The 26,181-nt window shown below is 49.1% G+C and overlaps 6 protein-coding genes across 6 annotated transcripts; 5 read left to right on the top strand and 1 right to left on the bottom strand.

The window, feature by feature from the left end:
* Positions 1-4,953: 4,953 nt before the first annotated feature.
* On the top strand, positions 4,954-7,989 carry EsH8_I_000039 (uncharacterized protein; the record flags this gene model as incomplete). The annotated part of the gene is made up of 1 exon (XM_083267452.1): positions 4,954-7,989. The coding sequence occupies one exon, from the start codon at positions 4,954-4,956 to the stop codon at positions 7,987-7,989; it is 3,036 nt and encodes a 1,011-aa protein (XP_083117890.1).
* A 4,794-nt stretch (positions 7,990-12,783) lies between these two features.
* On the top strand, positions 12,784-13,117 carry EsH8_I_000038 (uncharacterized protein; the record flags this gene model as incomplete). The annotated part of the gene is made up of 2 exons (XM_083267451.1): positions 12,784-12,907; positions 12,984-13,117. 2 exons carry the CDS (start codon positions 12,784-12,786, stop codon positions 13,115-13,117), a joined length of 258 nt encoding a protein of 85 aa, XP_083117889.1.
* An 828-nt stretch (positions 13,118-13,945) lies between these two features.
* EsH8_I_000037 (Hsp70 family protein) lies at positions 13,946-15,020 on the top strand (the record flags this gene model as incomplete). The annotated part of the gene is made up of 2 exons (XM_083267450.1): positions 13,946-14,000; positions 14,056-15,020. The coding sequence occupies 2 exons, from the start codon at positions 13,946-13,948 to the stop codon at positions 15,018-15,020; spliced, it is 1,020 nt and encodes a 339-aa protein (XP_083117888.1).
* Positions 15,021-17,724: 2,704 nt separating this feature from the next.
* On the top strand, positions 17,725-18,468 carry EsH8_I_000036 (uncharacterized protein; the record flags this gene model as incomplete). Its single annotated transcript, XM_083267449.1, has 1 exon — positions 17,725-18,468. The coding sequence occupies one exon, from the start codon at positions 17,725-17,727 to the stop codon at positions 18,466-18,468; it is 744 nt and encodes a 247-aa protein (XP_083117887.1).
* Positions 18,469-19,807: 1,339 nt separating this feature from the next.
* EsH8_I_000035 (uncharacterized protein) lies at positions 19,808-21,336 on the top strand (the record flags this gene model as incomplete). Its single annotated transcript, XM_083267448.1, has 2 exons — positions 19,808-20,420; positions 20,489-21,336. 2 exons carry the CDS (start codon positions 19,808-19,810, stop codon positions 21,334-21,336), a joined length of 1,461 nt encoding a protein of 486 aa, XP_083117886.1.
* Positions 21,337-25,062: 3,726 nt separating this feature from the next.
* On the bottom strand, positions 25,063-26,045 carry EsH8_I_000034 (SDR family NAD(P)-dependent oxidoreductase; the record flags this gene model as incomplete). Its single annotated transcript, XM_083267447.1, has 2 exons — positions 25,063-25,485; positions 25,536-26,045. 2 exons carry the CDS (start codon positions 26,043-26,045, stop codon positions 25,063-25,065), a joined length of 933 nt encoding a protein of 310 aa, XP_083117885.1.
* Positions 26,046-26,181: the final 136 nt, after the last annotated feature.

The raw sequence follows: 26,181 nt of genomic DNA, 5'->3' as shown, positions 1-26,181 counted from the left end.
GCGATTCCTGCTATGCTTAGAAACGACGGGCTTGAAGGAGAAAGTAAGGGGGTGATTATTAACATGGGCAGTGTTGCTGGACTTAAAGGAGGAACGCCGCACTTGTTGTATCCAACAAGCAAGGGTGCAATTGTCAACATGACGCGAGCGATGGCTGCTCATCATGCGAAGGATGCCATTAGGGTAAACTGCGTTTGTCCAGGAGTATGCTTTCCACCCATCCTCAGACCAAGCAGACTTCAAGCTAACATGCGTAGATGCTGTATACCCCCATGATGTACGCTGGTGGAATGAGCGAAGAAACCAGAGAAGCAAGAAAGGCAAGAAGTCTCTTGGGCAGTGAAGGGAATGGTTGGGATGCCGCGTGTGCGGTTGTATTTCTTGCCAGCAATCACGCGCGGTGGATAACCGGTGCAATCCTGCCGGTTGATGCTGGTATAACAGCAGCCGTAGGTATAGACATGGCCAAGAGTGCAAGTCTGAATGGATAGCCTTTGATGTTATATCCAAAAGGCGCATTCCTAGTACTTCACGCCCTGCGCCTCTAGTCGGCTTTCTTATTTTTTGAGGTTTTGATATCGCTGCCAGTAATTATGCGGGCGGCGTATCAGTCAAAGGACCGAGTTTATCTGTTGGCAAGAATGATTGAACTTTCATCATTTGCCAAAATAGCCAGTTAAAAAATAAGAATGATTGTGAGCAACATGGGATTAATTGGAATTCCATACGGCAGAGCCGGAAACAAATTGAAGGGTACGAAGCTATCACACGGGGCGTTGGCTTTTGAAAATATTAATACAATAGAACTTGCATATTTTCGTCGTCAAGCACAGCATATTTGTGCCTACTTAGACAGAAGCTTGGTACAGTTCAGCCGATGAAAGCTAAGCCGCCGAAGGAGTCATAGCTTACATCACCGGGATAGTGTGCGTCCAGGATGACGTATCGCGGAACGGCACGAGGCTATACGTAGAATGAAGCCGATAATGCATTTAATATGTGTTCCCATAGCGGTTTAAACTATCAGTTGGCTACCTATACGTTGGGTAAGCTTGCGAGGAAAACTGAGCTCGAAGAGAGAAATGGATTATGGAGGAACAGCCTGCATTTACTTCAACTGCTATCTGAATCAGCTTGATAGTGCCTGACTCAAGACATTGAGAGGTGAGATATTAATGGACCGCCGTTGAATATCCCCTGCACACCAAGGTGTGGGAAACATGCAGTAATCATGGGGCCAACACAGATGCAGAACGGGGAGGAGAAATCGCAGGGGCTCTACGGGCCGCTCCAGCATCGCAGTCTATTCTAAAGAAAGTTAGGCTCATGGACAAGCGCGGCGGTCTGTAGCTAGTCCTGAAAGGGCTAGTTTGCTCTCCAGGCAAGCATCGAACCTCAACTGCTCGCCAGGCGCACAACAACTCGGACGCGAAATGATATCAGTTGAGACCATAAAACTAGAGTTTAATGATTTAAATGACTTTCGACTGAATGATGGAATCTAAAAAGTCTAGATTCCACTTGGGTTTTGACGACATACAGTTGGCATCGGTCATTTCCTCTGCTACTGTGCAACGGATCATGACGAAAATGATTCGCTCACTAAGTTCTTCAACCGGCAGGTAAGTGGCCAATTTCTCATCAATTCAGAGCCAAAAAATAATGAGAAGTTGATACCAAAGATAGTAAAAGTTAGTTCGAGGTCTGAATAACCGGATTGAGGCTAACAGGGAGCACGTGGCCGTGGTGATTACGGAACCCCGGTTGATAGTGGCTTCAAATCATCCAGACCTGTGTTTATTTCATTCAAGACTATTATAACCATTGTTTAAATAAGAATCATACAGCCTGAAGCGGAAGAAATGGTATCAATATTGACTGTTATGTCGAGGCATAAATGGGAGAAAGTGTGGGGAATGTCGATGACGACGGATTTCACGCCTTGCAACTAAAATAGTAGAATACTTGCTTTAAATGTATTTTAAACGTGATAAATTAATGAAACCCAACGAGCCCCAACTTCGCGCGTGCGTTTTGTTGAGCTGCGAAGCTGTTGTCACTACAGCTGCGCCTTGGCCAAGCTGTTCATGATGAAAGGATAAAATGAGAACTGTTACGCGGATTCAATGGTGCTGTTGATGGAACCAGTTGAGAGCTTAAGGATATGTTGGAGATTATAGACATAAGAAAAGACACACTATGAAGATGATCTTAAATCCTGCAAAAGCGCCACATTTATGTAAGACCTAATGACCCAAAGAATCTTGTTTACTGATGTATGATGTGCCCAAAGAGACGGAGCGTTGCTTCAAAAGCCATAATATAGGATGCTACTTGAATGAGGCGTATATGCCAAACGACTCTACCGCTCCCGCTGAGTGATTGACAAGACCCCAAAACCAAATGACGTTGAATGAATACCAAAGTTAGATCTTTCATGCAGGTCTATATATGAAGGTAGGATTGTAGTGGTTTTCTTATACTTGAACTCCTCCCCCTGGACTCGGATCTTCGACCCTTTCACTTTTATTTGCAAGGCAACCAGGATTGACATATCATACAGGCTATAGCTATAGCTTTCATCGTAATTCATGGGATATTGAAGAAATACGCCACAGCAACGGATCTTAGGTCTTGTGTCAGTGACCCTATTTGTTGAACGGGAACGACAATAATCTGGATTTCAATGAGCCTGATCGATGAAGTCCGATGAAGTCAAATGCAGATTCTTGTTAAAAATAAGTTGTGCCTATATTGGATCGCATTGTGGTTGGGGCTGCAGTTTAAGTAGCAACTTTCGTGTTTCCAGATATTAAGACATTGCCGACAGTTATCTTCTGGACACCATAATCATGGCAACAGCGAACCTTTACGTATCACTGTGAATAAAGGTGGTCTTGTTTATCAAAAAATTAACCGTGACTGAAGACACTGCATCATTTGCAAGCACAGAGACTATCGAGATGTGTAGCAAAGTTAGCATCCCAACCCGACGATGACTAACCATGGTGCCCAACATCTAAATCTTCTGGTTCTCGCTGATACCACTTGTTTTTCTGGTGGACGTACATCGTGCCGGCAGAGAACGCGTCTGTGTCCCACTGGAATAGGATAATCAACTCATTGAACTTCATGGAGACTTGTGCGAAAGTGTGAAGCTTGAGCTTGTTGGCATCACTCGGCTACAAGAGGTGTCATTGCGCATGCGAGGCAATGGGTTTTCTGGTTCTAGATTCGAAATACACGTCGGAATCAACTGCGATGAAGGTGATTGCCGTCTCCGATGCAAATGTCCCCGAACAGCAGTATCAGCGCATCTTGGTCAACCACTTTAACACTGTTTAAACCGACTGTTCTGTGCGGGGAATCGCGACCTCATTCATGAATGCAGGTAGATAGACCACAGCTGCCATCTTCACAATATACCGACTTCGGGGACAGCAGCGTCCTTCCAACTACCCATATGCGCACTCTATTTTGTCAATCGGCCAGGAGAATCACCCGCACAGCCAGACCATCGTGAATCGGGTCGCAGGCATGGAATCCAACGAGAACACGGTTATCGTTGTGCTGCTTTATCCAATTCGCCCTCGTTTGCTTTCCGCGAGCGGAAGATTTCCCCGATTATGCCCGCGGGGCCGGTAAGGGTCATGGCGGGCATCAAACTTTTTGCAGAACAACCCCCCGGTCTCTGGGTCCCACTGTGATCCATTTGAATCGGATCGGACCTCAAAGGGAGCGTTCATGGCCATGAGGGGACACGCATAGCTGTATCCGTACCCGGCTGTGAATAGAATAGGGAGTACGGGAGTGTTTGAGAGATTGATCTCGTGTGGGCGGGTGAAGTAAAATTACCGGTGGCTCTCCAACAATCAGAACATGGCCATTCTCACCTGAAAATTCAGTTTGGCTCATAGAGTATGGATCATGGCTGTGGCCGGGATGGCGCGAGAACATGGCGACGTCTACCCATTTCAGCGACACAATGGACCTTCGGCCGCGGTGCGGACTGAGAATTTTGAATTGGCTTTCCCACTTTCAGACTCTGCCGGGAAACCAAGGCTGTCAATCAATGGATAATGAGATATGAACAACATTGCTTATCATCTCTGAGGTCCCCTCTTCCACCCCCGTCCGTCGTGGGGTATCTTGATCGATCAGGCAATGACTCAAGTGCGAACGGGTGACATGTTGCCCGGCGGAGCCAATGAGAGACGGGCGAAGTGGGTGAGAGATTGATTTTCATGATTTGCATGTGCTTCCAGTGTTGCCGCCCGGTCCTGGTTGATGCCCCCCTCGTGACGATTGGATTCTGCCGTCTTCTCTTTTTCTTCAGGTTCGTTTCGTTTTGCCGCCAGACCGTGGGCATAGCATACACTAGCAAGGTGAGTGAAAAGTTCCCGCCCAACGCCAGGTAAACAGACCATTGAGAGGCCCCCACGTCTTGTCGAGCGAATCCTTGCCATTCTCGTTGTCACACAATGACAGGTCCCTGAAAGCCCGAAATGCCACCTCAGTGCACCAGAGGTACCCTTTCAGGGGGGCTATGGGCAGAAAGGTACTTCGGGCGCATTGTGGAGGGCTGCGAGCTACGGCCCAACCAGGATAGCTCGGGTGGACACAACGGCCGGGCTGCCAATAATCTGGCGGGGCCACAGCAAGGATGCAACCGCTAGAAAAAGTAGGTCAATCATTTCATCACCGAGTGAACAACACGTCGCGCCGACCCACGATGCAGGCCACGGAGGAAATAAAATAAAAACACCCTGGTCTGCAGAAAAGCCAGACCGCCTTTCTGTTGTTTACCGACTTTCTTTCTTCTGCTCTGTAAGGTCGACTCACCGATGTTCATGGGTCTTGCCTGCATAGCGCCTCACCCAACCATCAACATCTCATTGCATCGTTTTTCCTAACCAGAACTCCGGTGCGCTCGCTGCCTATCACATTCCAATCATGGGCAACGTTGTCTCAGTCTTTTCGCCAAACGGTCACCAGATCGAGGGTTCCAGGGCCGAGCTCGAGCAGCGCCTTGCCGACCGCGAGGAGACCATCACCGTCCTCGAAGAAGACCTCTCCAAGAAGGAGAAGCAGTACACCTCGCTCTCCCAAGATGCCGAGGACCTGCGCCAGAAGATCCAGCAGCTTGACGCCGAATTGACCTCGTCCAAGCAAGAGAACCAGGCCCAGATCGCCCAGCTGCAATCTGAGCTTGCCGCCACCAACACCAAGACCAACGGCGACGCCACCTCCCAGCGCGCCGAGGAGCTCGACAACGCAAACAAGCAGCTGGCCAGCCTCCAACAACAGCTCGACCAGGTCCTGCAGGAGAAGAAGACCTTGCAGGATGACCTCGCCGCCCTGAAGGAGGAGCTGTCCGAGGCCAAGAAGGACCGCGAAGCCCTCGAGGCCTCGCTGCGGGAGGAGATCCAGACGCTTCAGACCCAGTTGACCGATGCCGACCAGGCCCGACGCACCCTGCAAGAGACTCTCGACAAGATCAAGGCCGACGCAGACACCCACATCAAGACTCTTGATGAGAAGACCGCCGCCCTCACCACTCTGGAGGGCAAGCTCGCCACCCTCGAGGGCGACCACACCAAGCTGAAGACGGACACCGAGGCCGAGCTTGCCGCTGCCAGCGACAAGTACAGCGCCCTCCAGCAGGTCCTCGACAAGCTCAAGGTCGACGCCGACTCCGACCTGGCCGCCGCCAAGAAGGACTTGACCGACGCCCAAGAAAAGTTCACCGCTCTTCAGCAAAACCACGATGCCCTCAAGACCGGCTCTGACGCCGACGTGTCCGCCGCTAAGAAGGACCTCGCCGACGCCCAGGAGAAGCTCGCCGCCCTGCAACAGACTCTCGACAAGCTCAAGGCCGACGCCGACGCCGAGCTCGAGGCTTCCAAGAAGGAACTGGCCGACGTCACGGCCAAGTTCGCCGAACTCCAGAAGAACCACGACAGCCTCAAGGCTGGCTCGGACGAGGAGTCTTCCACCACCAAGAAGGAGCTCGCTGACGCCCAGGAGAAGCTGGCTGCCCTCCAAGGAAGCTTCGACAAGCTCAAGTCCGACTCCGAGTCGGAGCTGTCGGCCACAAAGAAGGAGGTTGCAGACTCGCAGGAGAAGCTCGCTGCCCTGCAGCTGAGCCACGACAAGATCAAGGCCGATTCCGACGAGGAGCTTGCCGCCGCCAAGAAGAGCCTCTCCGAGACCGAGGAGAAGTACGCCAAGCTGCAGGAGAGCCACGAAGCCGAGGTCGAGTCCGCGAAGAAGAGCGTCGCCGAGTGGGAAGAGAAGTACAACAAGCTGCAGCAGGCTCACGAGGCCGAGCTCGAGTCCGCGAAGCAGAGCCTCGCCCAGTCGGAGGAGAAGTACACCAAGCTGCAGCAGACCCAGGAGGAGGCGCAGTCGAGCTCCAGTGCCGAGCTTGAGTCCGCGAAGAAGGGCCTTGCCGAGTCCGAGGAGAAGTACGCCGCGCTCCAGCAGACCCACGGTGCCGAGCTCGAGTCTACAAAGAAGAGCCTTACCGAGTCCGAGGAGAAGTACGCCGCCCTTCAGCAGGCTCACGCCGCTGAGCTCGAGTCCGCGAAGAAGAGCGTCGCCGAATGGGAGGAGAAGTACAACACCCTCCAGCAAGCTCAGGAGAAGACGCAGTCCGAGTCCAGCGCCGAGGTCGATGCTGCCAAGAAGTCTGCCACCGAGTGGGAGGAGAAGTACACTGCCCTGCAGAGTGCCCAGGAGAAGGCTCAGTCCGAGGCCAGCGCCGAGGTTGACGCCGCCAAGAAGACCGCCACCGAGTGGGAGGAGAAGTACACCACCCTCCAGCAAGCCCAGGAGAAGGCTCAGTCTGAGTCCACTGCTGCGGTTGATGCTGCCAAGAAGACTGCCACCGAGTGGGAGGAGAAGTACACTGCCCTGCAGAGTGCCCAGGACAAGGCCCAGGCCGAGTCCAGCGCTGCGGTTGATGCTGCCAAGAAGAGCGTTGCCGAGTGGGAGGAGAAGTACGCTGCCCTGCAGACCGCCCAGGAGAAGGCTCAATCCGAGTCTAGCGCCGAGGTTGATGCTGCTAAGAAGAGCGTCGCTGAGTGGGAGGAGAAGTACAACACTCTGCAAAGTGCTCAGGAGAAGGCCCAGGCCGAGTCCAGCGCTGAGGTCGATGCTGCCAAGAAGAGCGTCGCCGAGTGGGAGGAGAAGTACAACGCTCTTCAGCAAGCCCAGGAGAAGGCTCAATCCGAGTCTAGCGCCGAGGTTGATGCTGCTAAGAAGAGCGTCGCTGAGTTGGAGGAGAAGTACACTGCTCTGCAGAGCGCCCAGGAGAAGGCCCAGTCCGAGTCCAGCGCCGAGGTAGATGCTGCCAAGAAGGCTGCTGCGGAGTGGGAGGAGAAGCACAAGACGCTCCAGGAGACACACGCCAAGAGTCAATCCGATTCCGAGGCTGAGCTCACCTCCGTCAAGAAGAGCCTGGCCGACGCCGAGGACAAGTACAAGTCATCGCAGGAGGCCCAAGAGAAGGCCCAGGCCAGCTACGAAACCGAACACTCGGCCACCAAGAAGAGCCTCTCTGATCTGGAGGAGAAGCACACCGCCTTGCAACAGGCCCACGACACCGCAAAGACCGACTCGGCCGAGGCGTCGTCGCGACTGAGCAAGGAGCTGTCGGATTTGCAGGCCAAGTACGCCGACCTGGAGAAGTCTTCCGAGACGCTCAAGGCGGACTCGACTGCCGAGCTGGAGGCCGCCAAGAAGGATGCCGCCAGCTGGCAGGAGAAGGCTGAGAAGGCTGACTCCGGACGCGACTCTGTGACCAAGGACCTTGAGGCGGCGAAGAAGGACCTCGTTGCCGCTGAGGAGCGTGCCAAGGAGGCCGAGGCCAAGCACGAGGCCGAGCTGCAGAAGCTCCGCGAGGAGCTCACCAAGGCTGCTCACGTCAACGGCGACAAGCCTGCCGAGGAGGAGAAGAAGCCCAAGGAGGAGGCCGTAACGGCGTAAAAGAGAGATGAATAGGAAGATCAGTCAGTGTACAAAGGTGAAGGGCGAGGTTGGGTGCGCCAGTGAGGAAGGATATACACCAACACAGATACCAAACGAGAGTGCATGACGTTGTAATTAATAGACTAATCCCCTCATGAACGAGATACGAATGCATGATACGTGAGTCTAACGACTTGTTTTTTTTTTTTCGCCGCTTCGCAATGTAGCCAAGTGTTTGATGGGTGAACATACTAAGCTTGAGGAAGTTCATGCAGCACAGTGATTCGACCTTGCTTGGCACGCGCGGGGTATTGTAAAATTGACAGCAGAAATGCCCACGTGGTCGCCATGAGCTTATTCAAATTATGTTTTGCAGACAGATAGAGTCTGTTCGTACCCTGCTGCGTTTATTGTGTTGCTTGTGCAGTCTATGCCGTGGTTATTTCTTACATACACCCCTGTCAACTGCCGGACAATATTTCCGTATTGACAGGGTTGGCAGACCAGCCATGAATGGACTCCCGAATTTAATTACATCCACTTTCCCAATCTACGGAAGCTCGGCTGGGTCTGCACAAAAGCGGACAGAGGCCAGTTCCTGTGGTTCTCTGTTGATCGCTGGTAGATTATAACCGAGAGGCTGTGTTTGCCTGATTGCTGGCATTGCTCCATTCGGCTGCGATACAGGAGGCATCGAGTCCATCAACTCATAAGCTCCAACCTGATCCATACCCACTCCGGTTGAGGCACGAGAATGATTAGAAATTGGTTGTGCGTGACTCCACCCAGTGCTCTGTGCTTGCCATATAGTGCCGGGTGATGATAATTGATAGGGTTGAGTTTGCTGATGCCCCGGACCTACGGGAACCGTGTGCTGCTGATGCTCGAAGGCTGGCGTTGATGCCATGAACCTTTGAGGGGTAGACTGGACAGAGGATATAGGCCGAGGATCATTGTCCCGATGATCTTGTGCTGGGTTGAATGGTTTGTACCCGTCCTGGGAGGTACTGACCTGGTTATAGCCCATGCCGGGATGTATTTTACTGTGTGGCTGAGTCACAAAAGATGCGTCTGCGAACCCGGCCATTTCTGACGTTGGGCGCATGTCGTATCTGGCGTAAAGGCCATCATTGTACAGGTTTGAACTTGACAGCGGTGATCTCAATGTCGACTGTGCTCCTTGCTGATACATATGCGGGGAGATAGGTTGCAAGGTTGATGCCGAAGCTGGTGTGTCTCGGTTCATTGTCGATACGTGCCCAGAGTTGGAGCGTGAATGAGTTTCGTAGTCCAAAGGTCCACCCCCCGCCACTTGGTACATATTAGAAGCGGGCAACGTCGAGGAACCTTGTATTTGATGAGAACCTGTGAAATGAGTAGGGTTTGTAACAGAATCGGACACCCCGTGGAAGCCGTAGAGGGAAGGGTTAGAGGACATTGAAGAAACAGGTCGATGCGGGGGGGTAGAATCGGACGACCATGGTATCGTGGCATCTTTCGACTTAGACAGTAGGGGCGATACCGGTGTGGAAACCTTGGTGTGTTCCCCAAACAGCAGAGACAGTCCGTCGGCATCAGATGACCCGAGAGTTTTACTAGCTGTAGCCGCGCTCTTTGACATTCTTGACACATCCCAAGCTTGTTGCTGTGGAAACAATTTGGAGAGGTCTGCAGGCAGAGGGGCATTAGACGACGAAGTTTCAAATGATTTAAGTCCCTCGAAGGGTTGTGACGCTGCTGAGTCCGGTAAACCTGGATACGGAGGAGGCGGGGCCGGGTAGGTAGAGACTGGGCTGGACATGCAAGAGACACTTGCTGTATTGACCATTAAATTTTGTGCAGCTGTGAATGTTGGGGGGAGAGAGTGATTCTGATGCGCCGTGATGGGAACTTTTGATGCTGAAAAGAGAATTAGCCTTTCCTTCATTATGATAGTACTGGCGTGTTTTGAGGAAGATACACCTCTGGCATTTGATATGGTTACCTCGCCCATCAGATCTCCCAACAGGGCAACGTTGTCAAAGATCTGGGAAGGCTTCTCTTGCGATGGGGTTTCGTCGGTCTTGTCATGAATCGTAGGAGCCAAAAGTGCGATCTCCCGCAAGAAGTTCATCTCTGCTAGCACAGAGGCATGATGGCGACTGATGACGCTTTCTTGCCCTTGAAAATGAGCAGAGTCCCAGAGAATCCATGAAACTCTGCTCATGAACGGGGTCTTTCCTTTGTTGGCCTGGGGTCGGCATTTCTCAACAATCCCGCAGACCTCGACCAGACCCTTATGCGCGGCCTCAATAATGTTGTTGACTCGCTCGAGAACTTTAGGGCGCCTTTGAAGAAGGAAGAGTAGTTCGTTGCGCAGCTCAATGAGGTACTGCAAGTCCGCATGGCAAGTACGAACGAGTTCAAGGCTGCTTCGAACTTGGTAAGGAACTTGATCTAGTTCGATACCAAAAAGGATAATGTAGTAGCTTGCACGAAGGGCATTCAGGGGATCCATTGTGGGATCCGCCCAAAGGCGCCTTAGGTGTCCGGTATCGAAACCAAATAGACCCTCCGGAGAATGGGAGAAATATTTCCCTTATTCGAGAAGGTGAGAGTCCAAGAAAAGACGAGTAAAAATGAAGAAAATTGGTTTTGATGAAACAAAAAGACTAATGATTGACGGAAAGAGGCCGGGATGGGGGAGGTACTGCTCTAGACACATTCGGCGTAATCTGGCAGCCTTGTTTCAGCCGTGTGTACCGAACCTGAAGCCTGATCACAGAGATCGATCTATCAGGCATGGTGTCCCGCGCTGCAAAGCAGAAACTCGTCTTAATCGGTAGCAGATTGCCGACGACAAACTGTAAATTTAGTCCAATGACCCCTATCAAACGGTGCTAACAGAACAAGCACATCTACCAGTGCCGCGTTTTCACTGGTTTTCTGCATAGGTTGTAATAGTTTGCGTTGGCGGGAGGAAGGAGGAGAAAGCTTGTCTGAACCTGTATTTAGTTATGATAATTAGCTGACAACATGCCAAGGTAAAATTTTTTTTGTTAATTTCCCTGTAAGCCAGGCTTAAGATATGCTTGAACAATGGAAGCAAGATGTTATGACTTAGGGGGTGGCGATTCATACTCCCCGGGGCTAGCTCTCAGCTGACAGTCTGGCTCGGATGCATCTTTGATACCGGTAAATCAGAAAATGCGCCGCCTCCAAAGCCACCGTAAGAGCTGAACGTCCATTTTCTGATCAAAATGATTCATGCTGGTTTACCTAGGGAGGGCCAACCCAGAACCAGCTTAGTATAATCCCCCGCATGACCCTAAGGCAGCAAAGGTTAGCTTGACCAATGATCGGAGAAGATCTAAGACAGTTGGGAGAATCGCTCATCAGGCTGTGCGGCTGAACTTCAGCTTCTCTTGGTCCAAAAAAAGAAGAAAAAGAAGAAAGATTCCGTTTGCCATGGAATTCCAATGACCTAGACTTGTTGAGATTTTCATAATGCACCCCCCCACTCTCATTAGAGCTCGAAGACTCGTCACTTGGAAGTGGGAGCAGGTAATAAAACGGATGAAACTGTCGCCGCAACTGTAAGCATGCGCCGAGTCTCTTTCTCTAGCTTGAAATCAAATTCGTGCAATGCTCTTGGAATCTTCAAACTGTATTTCCATATTTTGAGACACCATCACCTCCCCAAATTGTAAGGTCGCAATATCGAAACAGCATTCGGTGATCATGAGAAGTCAAGAACAGCGGTGTTGCTGGGCCTGCTAGTTTGCCTACCGACTACTAATACATTGAATATGTACAAACAAGAACTGTGTTTGTGACCTTCAATTAAGAAAATAACGTGTTATACTTGAACAACGACCGGCGCCACCACATGCCGAGAAGAACTGTATGAATTTCCCTCTTTGTCTCCCAATTTGTCGAGACCAGGGGATAACACCAATGAACGTGGTCCCGAGTTTGCAGCGCCCGCGTGGTAGATGAATTGCCAGTCGTTGGGCTGAGATAGGATAACGTAGCCGAACTTGGTACATTCCAAAATGACTGCGTGCAGGTGATCTGTTTGCTGGTGCTGAGCTGCTTGGTCGGATTGAACAAAGTGGTATAGGAAATTGTTCAATGCAGCAGCAAGTGCCAGCGCTTGCGGTGAAATCATTGAATCTGACGGTACCAATGGGGTTCGTTGACTACGGTTTGGGTGCATGAGAAAAGCCGATAGAGTACGCCATTTCGATAACGCGTGGGAGGTTGCTTGGAACAAATTAGACAATAACTCGAAATTGTAAGGGCGTTTACCTACCATTGGGATCACCGCCATAATGCTCAGCAGGAGGAACCGACTGGAGGAAGGCTGCTACCGATGCGGGGAGCATCGTTAAATGGCTGCGAGAGTGGAAGTCAATGCTCATAAAGATAACGTGGGCGATAACATGTCTCAGGCCGATTTGTCGAGTTTTCGGGTCAATGCAAAGGGCAGTGATGACCTCAGGGCCAGGCTCCGAATTTTGGGCAAATCCAAGCTGCAAAAGAATTTGCGCCAACTCAGAGCTGCTTACTTGCACCGGTTGCAAGTGATAGTTGTTCTCGACATGCAGGTGGATGAGCTCGCTCAGGGATCGGAGTTCTGATGCGATATCTTTGTCGGGCGTTGCGTCGAGGAGGAATTGGCTGAGCTGAATACCACCTCCGCCAGCAAGACTAGCTCCCGACGTTTCGTAGGGTTTGGATTCTGCAATAACAGTAACGCGACTTGGCTCGGGATTTATCGATCTCTTGTCGCGTTTTCGCCTCAAAATAAAGAATGCAACAGCTGCGCCGATGAGTAGACCGCCAATTAGGCAGCCGACGGCGGCGCCAGCAATAGCTCCTGACGAGATGCTTGATGAGGCCCCCGACGAGGCCCCCGACGAGGCGCCAGATGAAATACCAGATGAAGTTCTTGGTGAGCTGGGGGATGAGGTTACTGATACAACTCCGGGGATTGAGGCCTGCACAGAAGATTGGCTAATATCAGTCAGTTATAGTTGAAAGAGTCAGGGTGTTCCACGAGGTTGGATACCTTGGCAAGGTCGTCGCCGCTGGAGCAACAGGTGTTGTCGGACTTGATGTATCCCCGGTAGCCATGTCTAAGACCTTCTGTAATTACGCTTAGAGTAATAGAAATATATTTTGTTGGTGTAGAAAGAAAGGTCTTGTGAGCGATGGTGGAAGAGGATGTACAGTGGGGTGGATCTTGTCGGTTCAAATACCACGTACAACCCGGTCGATATTTTGGTCTTCGGAGATTCAACAAGCTAGTCATTTAGTACCAAACATACACATGAGCTTGAATTCCCAAATATGCGGTAGGCAAGAGACGCCGTTCGAACCTTCCAGTGGCTGGTCTGGCCCAGAATAAGACCTTTTGGTTACGCAAGGGCGGAGCCGTATTGCCGACATCCCCTTTAAATCACCAAGTGGCTGTCTGCGAGTCGCCCTTATTGGCTAGCGCGTTACACCAGACACTACCTAACGCCACGCTGAATGAGTTCTTGAGACAGAAGGAAAATGCCTGTGTCCGCGGACGAGGAGTAGCCTGAGAGTAGCATATTGGATTTGGCATGTGATAGAACGGAGGGGATAGTGGAAATGTTTAGATTAGTAAATGGTAACTAACTAATGGAGGCTTATGTGGCTTGGAATAGCGCTGGTTGCGGCCACGCCAAGTCAGAAAACCACTGAAAGAAGCACGGAAATTACTTGCCGGGTGGCAGGAGAAGTACGACCTACGCCGAAAAGAAAAAGAAAGCAACCGCAAGGCTGAGAATGCTGGAAGCTACCTGGTCATCCATCTCCCTTGACTTTTCTTTACGTAGCCTCCCACCAGCCCAGCACCAAACAAACGGCGAGCTTGCCTCAACGACAGCCTCCGTTACCTATATTTGAATCACGAGAGAAAAATCCCTACTTGATATTGGATTTGGTTGTACGATAAGGCAAGATGAACGACAAACCAGACATACTCGTGTCTGTTGACCTGGGAACAACATTCACCGGTAGGCTGTCCACTGTCCCTAAACTCCCTTCAGCAGTCCAAACTGACGATAATAGGTGTTGCATGGATGACGCCTAAGACCCCAATTCAGGTCATCAACGACTGGCCTGGTAGCGGCGACCACGGAGAGCGAAAAGTCCCTACTGTTCTGATTTACAATCCGGATGGCAGCATCTCGTCATGGGGGTTTATGTGCGCAGACGATGACGAGACAATTCCAGGGAAGATGCGGCGAGAGTTCTTCAAGATTTTCCTTGACGAGGAGACTTTATTAGCAGCGCAACAGCAAGGGCTATCTAACGCCCCTCGAACTACCGCGGACGCACAACGTTTCGTATCCGACTACCTGCGACAAGTATATACGCATATTAAGGAGAGCATCGAAACACAGATAGGTCGACGCCAATTTGGCGGCTGGACAGATATGTCTGTTACGTTCTTGTTCAGTGTGCCAACGACATGGATAAAGATGGACCTTATCAACGTCTTTAAGGCCGTTATCCGGACTGCCGGGTTCGGCACTGAGGGAGCTAGACACACAGCGGAGGTAGACTTAACGGAGGCAGAAGCTGCAGCAGTCGCAACACTCAAGACGAGCCCTGTAAACTTTCACATGGGAAGCATATTCCTCACGGTTGACGCGGGCGGTGGCACCACCGACTTGGCTCTAATGCAGATCACATCAACTGACAAAAGCTTTCCGCAAATGTCGCAAATGGCGGCAGTCAAGGGTGTTGGAGTTGGCGCTTCACTCATCGACAGATCTTTTATTCGCCTGGTAAACAACCGTCTTGCCGCGTGCCCAGACACGCAAGGTCGTTTACCTTTTGACTTCGCAGCGCGAATGTCAAGAAGCCATCATTTCCGAACGGTAAAGCACAAGTTTGGGGAAAAGGCGTACATGCAACCGGCCTATAGGATTCAGATGGAGGGCGTCTCCCATGACTTTAGCCACCCTGGGCTTGGGGTTGAGAATGGGAAGATGGTGTTTTCTAGGTACGTTGCTATGGTTCAGTGGTAGGTACTGTGGGCTAAGATGAGAAAAGAGAGGAGATCATGGCGTTGTTCGAGGTCCAGATCGAAGGCATCATTCGGCGGATACAAGAGCAGCTAACCTGGCTCAGCCAGAACAACCAACCCCAGCAAGTGGTAAGCAAAATCTCCTATATGTCCAGTTAAGTTAGGTGTGACGTTACTGAAATTAGACTTAGGGGCACATGATTCTCTCTGGGGGTCTTGGTAGCTCGGCATACGTTCGAGAGAGGCTGCAGCAGCAATTCAGCAATTATCCGCATTCGAACGCTAGTCAGATCGCCGTAATTCCTTGTCACGATCCTCAGCTCGTTGTAGTGCGTGGCTTGCTTCTCGATCACCAACAGAAAATGGAGACAGGGAATCTCTCGGTTTTAGCCACGAGAATAGCCCGAGCAAGCTATGGTGTAATCGTCCAAGAGATTTATTCGCCGGCGGTACATTTCAATGAAGATGTACAGGAGGATCAATTTGATTCGAAACAAAAATGGGCTGTGAACCAGATCCAGTGGTTGATACGAAAGGTGTGTATTTGCAGCTCTATGTGTAAACCTAGGACCAGTTTAAAAAGCTAATGATACGACAGGGCGACGTGATCAACCCAAATATTCCAATAGTAAAATCTTTCAATGTCCGACTAGCGCCAACTGAAACAACAAGGTCATGGGATGCCAAGATCGTGGTGTCTCATAACGAAGCGTCTTTTCTACCAAAGAGCATGAAGAACGGTAAGCCTGGCTCTAAGCCAAGTTATTGGTGATGAGGCCTGAGACTAATACGTAAATACAGCCGGGGCAGCCAAACTTTGCGATGTCAAGAGTAACCTTGCAGGAGTGCAGCAAGAACAGCTTGTACTGAAAGAGAAGCGAGGAACATGTTTTTCACGTGGTTTCAAGTTTTACGTTTGCCTCTTTGACGTTCGTGTCATTGTTGCCCCAGCCGACCTACGCTTCGAGCTTTGGTTCGGCGGCCAGAAGTTTTCTGGTAATCATGAACCGATTGCGGTAACATGGGACAAAGAGGGCACGAGCAAATCTTATAGCGAAAAGTAGAGATATACTACTTCTTAGAAAACTTCGAGTCATTCAATTAAAAGATTTTCCCGATTTTATAACCTTGTAAAAATTAACAACTCTAATGGTAGTATCTACCTAGTTTTAAATTGGGAGTGTCATGTGACTTGCTAGTTATTCAAATGAAAGTCGCTACGCATGAATCAGTTAGACAACCCCTCTAATTAGTAGTAAGATATGCTTTGGCACACATTCTAAGTCTACTCAACCGTATATCGTTTTAGCTTTACGATTTCTGTAACCGGGACTTTGAAGAGTAGAGCGTTACTAAATAAAAGGTGTGCATTGTAGACTAGAGTCTTGTTTTAGCCTCAGATCACCAAGTAGGCGAGTTATCCCCTCCAAGTCATCTTATCTTGACCTTCTAGGACATGAAATCATGAGTTGGGTGATATATATATTGTCGCGATCACGGTTTGAGCAGAGCAGACATCAGAATGAGTGATTGACCATAGAAAGTCTACATACAATAGATACGTGGGTAGTTGTATTTATATACCCCTGGCAAGTGGATGCAATGCGAAGTCAGCTGGGGCCAAGCCATCCCGCGCGAAGTCGGCCCCGGCGAATTCGACCGGAATATATATTCACTAGTCCTCCCACATCGATCTACTCCAGTGTCCTACTACATTAGCAGCGTGCTTAGCGGCGTGACGTTAGGTGAGATTAAATGACAATCAACTGACTGGTGACACGGTACCTATCCTAGGCCAACGTTTTATAGCATTATCTTGTGAGGATTAGTTCAATATTTCTCTAATAGGATAAAAATACTGGGACCCAGCCATTGCCAGAAAGAGATCTAGAGACATCTATGTTAGTCTCAAAAATGGATTTTACTTCCGTATCTCTAGAAGTTTCTCTTTTTATGAACTTACAGTGTTTTCTCCTATTTGGGACAGGATAGTCGGCTGCACGAGCTCTTGCCTACATGAGCTATATTGCAAGACTTTAAGTTTTAAAGTTCGATGTGGTCAGCACTTCTCAGAACAGGATACTGACGCCATGTCTATGAGCTGTACCACTGATTCATTCCATTTTGAGGCAGCCTCAATCAGGGAAGGTGTGAAAGACGTATCTGGAAAACCCTCTTTGGTGTGCGGGACCTACGCAGGGGTATCCGCAATTGTGATAACATATCCCTTTTGCCGGTTAGCCGATGAGTTGAACCTGTTGGTTACTGATCGGCCTCGGTATTTATATATTGTCCGCGGTTTCTCCGTACGCAAGATAACAGTCAGAAAATAAGCATAAATGTCAACACGATTGATCCAAGCTAAATTGCAACCTTAGCACCTTGGCAACAACCCTCTTTCTCAACTGCATCAACTCTCAACTCTTGGGCTTTTTTATTGCGACCCAAACTAAACCCAGGAATTATGGCACATTCATACTTAGAATACATGCGCCTCAAGGCGATGATTTCGACTCTTCGTTTTTTTGACGGAGAGAAACCAGCCGAACCCAGTCCAGACAACACATTCGTATTCACCTCCAGCGATGGCCAGCGTACGCTGAAAGTTAATGTTTGTAAGTCATTCTAGTATTGGCAGAGTCCATAATAGGACTGGGCTACAATTGACGGGACTGAACATATAAGACCGATCCAAGCTTACCGCCATGGGACCGAGCCCAGTCGTCCTCAACTGGAATGGAGGCGCCTTTGTCTTTGCTGCCCAAGGATCCGACGAGATCTTCTGTCGACGCGTTGCTGATGAGACAAAATACACGGTGCTCGATGCTAGCTATGCGTTGGCACCAGAGTACCCATTCCCCTCGGCACTAGAAGATGCAGAAGAACTTGTCTTACAAGTTTTAAAACGGCCAACTGAATATGATACTCAGAACATTGTCCTGTCAGGATTCAGTTCTGGTGGAAACCTTGCTCTTGCAGCAGCCTCGCATCTGGAGAATCAGCGGTCTCAGGTTCTAAATAAAGCCATTCGCGCTGTTGCTGTGTTCTACCCGCCTACAAATATGACGGTTTCACCTGCAGAGAAAAGAAACCTGGACGGATCCCTGCCGCCAGTTCCGCCAGTTCTCAGGATTCTCATGAACGCCTTTAGGTCTTCCTATCTTCCGTCTGGTGTAGATCCTGCGGATCCCCGAATTTCTGTCATAGGGGCAGATCCGGATACTTTCCCTGAACATGTGTTAATCATCACTGCAGAGAAGGACAGACTTGCTCCGGAGGCTGAAGAGTTTGCAAAAGGATTGCAGAAGGCTGGCAAGAATATAACCTTGAAGCGATTCGACGGTGTGGGACATGGCTGGGACAAGACGAAAGACGAGGGCTCTAATGAAGCGAGAGTTAGAGACGAGGCCTACGACCTTGTTGTTGAATTTCTTTCTGATCTAAAATAGCGAAGCGCAACTGGTATGAAAAGAAACCGAATAAATTCGACGATATAATATTGAGTTGTAGTTAGTTACATATATAAACCTCGGCCCTGGCCCTCCTCTAAACTTCTTGCTGAACGACTGCTTTACTTTGACTATGTATTTGAGGAAACTATTGCAAAGTGTTGGAATCACAGGTTACCCGTACGGGAGTAATCGAACGTAATCAAAGGATCAAACTGGTACTGTATTCTTCTGTTGTCTTGTGTGTAGAAGAGTAGGTAGGTTGGCAGCAGCAGCAGTAGTGAAGATATCACTATTGCCAGCCCGGAGGTTGGATCTCCGGGTTCCGCTGCCGCGGCCGGCTGCTGCTGCTGGCCAGCTCCCTGTATTCTGGCTGAGTAATCCAACACAAAGAAACTAATGTGTGTGACAACCAAATTGAATTTGGTGCATCAAAATTGCATCAGAAATTCCACATTCTTGTTCAGTCTTGGCTCTCACCTTAGTATCCCTATCGGCCAAGTAGTCATCACTGTAGCCCGTCTCATTCACCCTTGTCATTTGTCCCAAGGACCCATTAACAACCAAGATCTACGAGAAGAAGTATGTGGAACTTCTCTGCTTCCTTTCAATGTGAGTACCATTCAACACGCCAATCCTGAACCAAAGCCAAGCTTCACTGCATTGCCGCTGCCCGCCAGTTGGCAGGGAGTCCAACGATCTAGGTCTTCAGGGGCACGAGGCAATTTCTCCGGGCCATTCAGGATGAAACACGAAATGTAAACACCCTTTTCATTCTCAACGAGGTCATGACCTCGCGAATTCACAGCGGCGGTCTGGCATCGACGTTCAATCAGGAGCGCGTGCCAGACATGGAAACGTTTGGGAGTACCTCGAGTGACGTATGCCGTAGGGAGCTTTTGGGGTACTTCGCAACATCATGGCGGTGTATGGCCCCCTTGTCGCACGGATCCCTCGCGCACTCGGGCATGTTTCAAAACAACACCATGATGCTAAACGTTGGGTTTAACGGCCTATCCGAAGTCTTCAAAGCAGATGTGGCACGCGAATTTCATGCGAGAGAAGACACTCTGTGAACTCAGCTGTTGGAGATATTTAAGGGAACGAAGTTCATGGTGACCTGCCTCGGCACCCTCATGTGCGTCCATACCACAACGACAGGGTTTGACTGGAGCCAGATTCAATGTAAAGACGGCTGGACGTCCGTGAAGGATGTTGATCTGAATAAACGTTTTTGGCTCGAGATGAAGCTTCACGTCGAACTAATCGTCCCATCCATCTGCAATTTCTGAGCTCCGATTCCCTATCCTTCCTCGGCTTGCCCCGACCGAGTCACCAAATGTCTCTTCATGAATTTCACAATCCGACTTCAGCGATACCCGACCTAAAGAAAACGCCGATATGTGCCAGTGATCTTGAGGCTGCCAACCAACACGTTGGTTACGATCAGACTATCGACCAGGATAATTTAGTTACGTCTGGTGTCTTTGGCGCTGACGCGTCCACTGGTGGCAAGCATTTTCGCGTCCTGGGCAAGTGGAAGACTGGAATTGTACTCATCCACACTGAGGTTGGCATCGGTATTCTTGCCCTGCCTGCGGTGTTGAAACGGCTGGGCCTCATTCCAGGTCTCATAGCCATTCTCAGCGTCGGAATACTGTCAACGTACACAGCATATGTTCTCTTACTGTATTGGAAGAAGTACCGCCACATCGACAACCTCCCGGATGCACTACAAGTACTCGGCGGCAAGATCCTTGCAATAATCGGTGCTATCGGTCTCATTGTCAATCTCAGTCTAGCTTGTGCCTCAGCATCGTTGGCTATCAGCGTTGCACTGAACACGCTTTCAGGCCATAGCTTGTGCACCATATCATTTATAGGCGTTGCCGTTCTAATATGCTATGTTTTGTGCATACCAAGAACGATGAACTTCATCGCTTACTTCTCCTGTAAGACTTCACTCTTTCCACTGTGAATCAAATATTATGAATGTTTGCTGACATAGACCCATATCAAGGGCCAGCTACATTTGCAATTTTTATCTCCATCTTCATCGTTATTATCGCCTTGGCAAAGGGGAGACCGCAGACCGCTCCACCCGGTACCGATATCAAGATCAAGCTTTGGGGAGACCCAACTTTCGAAGAAGGCTTCACCGCACTTCTCAGCATTTGCTACTCATTTGGTGGCAGACAAGGTTTCTTTATGGTCATGGCTGAGATGACAGATCCCGCGAAAGACTACATCTCCGCCCTTGTCATCCTACAGTCTTTCGCCATTCCGATGTATCTCATCACCGGGGGTGCCATTTACGGTCTCGCTGGCGACTTTGTCAGGTCCCCTGCCATTGGCACGGCCCCTCTTCTCCCGGCTAGGATTGCCTACTGCATCCTGCTTCTGACACTTTTCAGTAGTGGTATTTTTTACGGCCACGCCGGGATCAAATACCTCTTCGTTGTCGTCATGCGCGACTATTTGAAGATCCCTCATCAGATAACTGCTGACTCTGTCAAATCCTGGTCCGTCTGGCTCATTCTCGCAACAAGCTTCTGGACACTGGTTTTTGTCTTGGCCAATTCAATTCCTGTATTCAACTCCATTATCGCCGTGTCCTCGGCCCTTTTAGTGGCTTGGTTTTCATTCGGGCTTCCGGGAATCTTCTGGCTTCATCTTAACTGGAAACAGCAGTTTTCCAGCAAGAGAATGATTGCGCTCTCGTGCCTCAACTGGGGGCTTGTCTTGATGGGTATTTTTCTCAACACAGCAGGCATGTATGCTTCAATCGATACTCTAGTCAAACTATTTTCCAATCCAGGGAGTAAGATCGGTGGACCGTTTTCATGCGCCGATAACAGTGTCTTCTAGCCGCCCACATGACCTATTCGCGGCACTATAAGCAAAGTTTGCTATAAGTAGACTGAGCCACATACAATACATACTGTACAATAGCTGCTAGCCTATAATGAGTCTTTAGATTAAACGAAGCGAATTTGCCCCACGGAGCACTTGTGTGTTTTGTAGTATCGGTACCCGCCTTCTTAAGGGTATGCCACGATCATTGTAAATGCAAAAAGACGGCCGTCCGTCTTGTCTAAAGCCCTACGTACGTCCTCCCCACAAATTCAATGATCATTGCCTGGAGTTAATAGTGCAAACGTGGGTTTGGGTGTCGTCTTATACGTCTTGTGCGCCGTAAATGCAACCAGCAAGAATTTCATCCAGGTAGTTAACAGCCACGGTTTTGTCGCTGCCACATGTCGAAACTGTTTAAAAAAAATTTAAGTTCCTGGTATAGTATAAAGAATGCGTTATTCTCTGTGTTCTACTTATGTTAGATGATAAGGACAAAATACAGATTATCACACTTGAACTTCTTTGCACGGATTTGTCTCAGTGTAGGGTTCCTGGCCGCAGTAAGCTAGCCTTGTGACGGTTGGGTTGATTTGTCAAGATTGAGCTTACAGAGACAGATCTATAAGTTTTGTATGGACGTAAACTTTAGTCAGCGACCCTTAAGTATGCAAGCCAGGACCAATACGGAGCTTAGTGTGGAGGTGAGTCGTTTAATACATACTCAGGGCTTGTTAACTGAAAACGGCGCCAACTCTCCATTCCCTAGGACATCATCACCACAAGGAATTTTCCGCCACAGCAAAAAACCAGTCTGAGCCATTAGAAATATATATATTATTAAACAAGAGCACTGTATAACTGTAGATGATTGACGGTGGGTTTGCGGCAAGAATTAAGATACTTCGAATGTTCCAGGTTCATCGTTACATATTCTACACAAGAATATAGCCGCGAAACTTGAAAGTGCCCAATCTAACATGCTGAATTCGTGTTTATTTAAGCTCATAAATAAAGCATGAACTGGTTTAGTCGAGGCGATATCTGCTCTCGGGTTGAATCTGGAAAGTATACCAAGAACAACGTCCTTGATTAGCTCCTGCAACACATGTAGGTATAAATAAAATGAGCGGGTAAGTCTGATAAGCCACTGGAGACCTACTTGTCGGACCGTATACTGTCACCTGATGTCTAACTTGCCAGCCTGAACAATCGGCTTCACGACGTTTCCCGAACGATAGGATGCGTCGCACCTTACGAACCAGATGTTGGACAGCCAATGAATGAATTTCAGAATCGAAAAGTTTCGAACAATGAAAGCAGTTTCAGCTGGAAGCTGTGGGAATGGAAGACACGCGCGTACCTAGTCCTGTTGCAAACTATGCTGAAGCGTGCAAGTGATAATTAGGTTTATCCCTTTTGGTCGATGACATGTACGTGGCTGTGCCAGAAGCCCCCAAATCATTTGGGAGATAAGCCTGAACTCTTTCCATTTCCGTCGATCTGGAGGACCCTTGCTAACCTGACTAGGAAACGGGCTGGAGAAATGGGTGGGCCGCGGCCCTTGGTGGCGTCGCTCTAGCTGTTCGCGGGATATTGCTCAAAGAAGTGATGGCGGAGAGTTATTTAAACACTGTCACGACCTCTCTGTCCACAGTCCCCAACATAAATTCCAAACTTGTGTGTGTCAAAGTAACTGCGGCAAATACACAAAGAATCATGTTTTGACGTTCGTGGTCTTTTGAAGGACTGCGATTTGATTACACGGGTAACCATGGTTGCGGTTAGCCCATCTGCGGCTACGGTTCATGTGTGTTCCCCCTCTTGGCCGCTGTACTACGCGAAAGTTTATTGTTCTCAAGATTAATTCAAATAGGCAACCGAATTTACCTTGGTTGGAATTGCTGCTCTGATGGTTGGTGCACGGATTCACTTGCGTCTCGGCATTCAACGCCTTCCGATCAATGCAAGCGACATCCTCATGTGTGTCACATGGCTCAGTTCCGCAGTGACATGTTGTTTTGATATCGTGTACGACAAAAAAGGGGCGTTACGTCCAGACGTATCCGCCACACTTGACGGTTTTGAAGCCACCCCCGAAGAGATTGAGTTTTTATGGAAGGTAAGCATCCTCATTCTGGTAGCTGACATAAACGGGGAGTCATGAGAGGCAATAAGTGACAAGTGAACCGCTGACCTGCTTTGGTAGTTACAATTTGCTTACCAATTTGTGTTTATATCGTCGTTTTATCTGTGTAAAGCCATGCTTCTGACACTTTACGTTAATTTCTTCCCCATTTTCATGAAAATACGACGAGGAATTCTTTGGGCAACAATAATATACTGCAGTTGTGCATATATAACGACTATACTTACGACTATAGCGATCTGCAGACCAATAGAGGGAAACTGGTGAGACTTTCCTACTCTGATATCCACTATCTCTAAAGAGCTCCAACTGACTTCTTATAAGGTCTCAAGATCTTGAAGTACAGTGCCCCGATATTGTATTTGCCCAACTATTTTACATCACATGGTCATTAAACTTTTCTGCTGATGTAATGAGTGAGTCTTGTGTAATCTTTTTATCTTGCTGCAAGATGCCTTAGATGCCCTCGGCGTCCATATAGAGTTTAACAGTTCTCTAGTTTTTTGCCTTCCATTCCTAGTCCTACACCAACTAAAATTACAACCTAAAGTCAAAGCCAGTGTCTACTTCACTTTTATCCTTGGAATTATCAACTTGGCCATTACCCTAACACGGTTGGTGGAAATTCACACTTCGGCAATGTCCTTCCTGTCTTTCAGCATCATACGTAAGACAACTCTTTTTAACACATTAATTCCTTTCCGAATATGTTTCTGTCTTGATCTAGAATCAAAGGGCTGACTGGAAGATGGTAGAGCTATGGAATGTGCTCGATGTAAATATCGGCTTGATCATTGCTTGCATGCCAACACTACGGCCCTATCTCTCCCACGCAGGGAAGATGTATGCCACGCGGTTAACAAACCAGACCTGCTCTCAGATGTCAACCAGAAATAGACCTGGCTTTTCTGAAAGCTCCAGGCATCAAATTCTGTCCAAATCAAATTCCAGAACCAGGGACTCGGCTGATGATGTCGATGATATTGAGCCGCGGAGTATTAACCGAATAGAGCATTCCATTAAACTATCTTCAAGGACAGGACAAAACACTGAGGAACTTGGGCATAGTATGTATGGCCAAATTAATCAGTGAGAGAAAGGCGGAAATAGTCATTGTATCTACGACGGTATTAATTTATATACACTGGTTGTTAAAACATGAAAAATACCATAAGTTCGGTCAACAACTCCTATACTTGAGAAAATATTATCCGGATTAAAGCTATCTCGCCCCTTTTTCCGGATGCAGCGTTAGTCACCCAAAAGTGAGCACAGTTTCTACTACATTATCAAGTTTTCGTAAAAATTTCCATTTTCCAAGCATTTACAGGTCTAGTCGAAGACTATGAGATCGTAGTTAGTCACGCGTGTGAACCCCCTCTATCCAAGATGACTGCATGAAACTTTTCCTTATTTTTATTTGTTTTGTGTAGACATTTGAGTCTCTAAGACATGAAGTCAGATTATAACTCTTACTGAGGCTGTTCCTATATATAGATGATGTTCCGCAACGTACCCAGGCCGCTAGCTAATCATCGTCTCGAATAAAACTATAGGATGTCGCCCCGAGACTGTGGAGTAGTGAATTCACCCTAAGCCTCAAAGTTGTACTTCTTGCGTGCTCGGGCCTCAATGAAAGAAGGCCAGAGAAGATACAAATACTGCGCGAAAGCGTACGGAAACTTGGGCAACAAGACGTTACCAGTGACACCACGATCAACTGAATCGATACATCTCTCAGCAACATAGTCAATCTTTAATCCGTGCTTATTCGGGTCATCTTCCCTGACGGGGCCAGAATCCACCGCGGATGCTCGGAAATTCCCTTCGATAGTCGCCGGGAGGACAAAGGTGAATGCAATCTTCGGGTGCTCGATAGCCAGAGCCTGGAACAGCAACAAAGAAGAGGCTTTGGTTGCTGCGTAGAGCGCTCTTGTGGGTGCCGGGATAACCGCAGCAACAGAAGAGACCAGAAGAATTGACGGTGACTTAGAGGTCCTCGTCAGCATGGGAATCTACGCCATAGTTAGTAACATAATCGATCCATGGTGAGTGTAATCCTCACAAATGTGAGGGCCGAGGCGAGAGGTCCCTCGAAATTGCCCTTCACAGCACGTCCAGCAATATCGACAGCCGTCTGAATCCCCGCTGCATCAGCATCCACCTCGGCGGACGTGGTCCCAGTGAGAGCCATAACGGGCTGCAGGGCAGAGACACCCGCACAGATGTGTAGGGTATCCAAACCCTGCCACTCCTCTCCAAGACGGTTCCTTAGGCTGATCAGGTCGTCGACGTTACTGAAATCCGCAGCGTGCCAGATGCACTTCTCGCCGCACTCCTCGGAGAGGGTGGCGATATCATCTGCTCGTCGAGCGACGACGCAGACTCGCGCTCCACGGGATGCATATCTCTTGGCAACAGCGCGTCCAACGCCACTGGAAGCTCCGAGGATGAGTACGCGCTCGTTGATGTGTTTGAGGCGCTTGTCCCTCCTGTGTGATTGAGCTGCCAGTTTCCGTTGGGCTAGGAGAATGACCAGCGCGGTAAGCGCAAGGCGAATGACGGGGTATCCCATTTGTAATGTACTTGACGTTGTCGAGCGAAATGTGGATTAAAGATTCGCTCTATTCAGTGTTGTGACCATAGCGTCACGAGCGATGAGAGCAATGGTTGAAGTTGTCTTCGCAGCCTCGGCCCACATCCCTGCGACA

Source organism: Colletotrichum jinshuiense, chromosome 1 (genome assembly GCF_051148585.1).
Source record: "Colletotrichum jinshuiense chromosome 1, complete sequence".
NCBI classification, from domain to species: domain Eukaryota; kingdom Fungi; phylum Ascomycota; class Sordariomycetes; order Glomerellales; family Glomerellaceae; genus Colletotrichum; species Colletotrichum jinshuiense.
The sequence above is the reverse complement of the archived record's forward strand: the minus strand, read 5'-3'. Positions and strand labels throughout refer to the sequence as shown.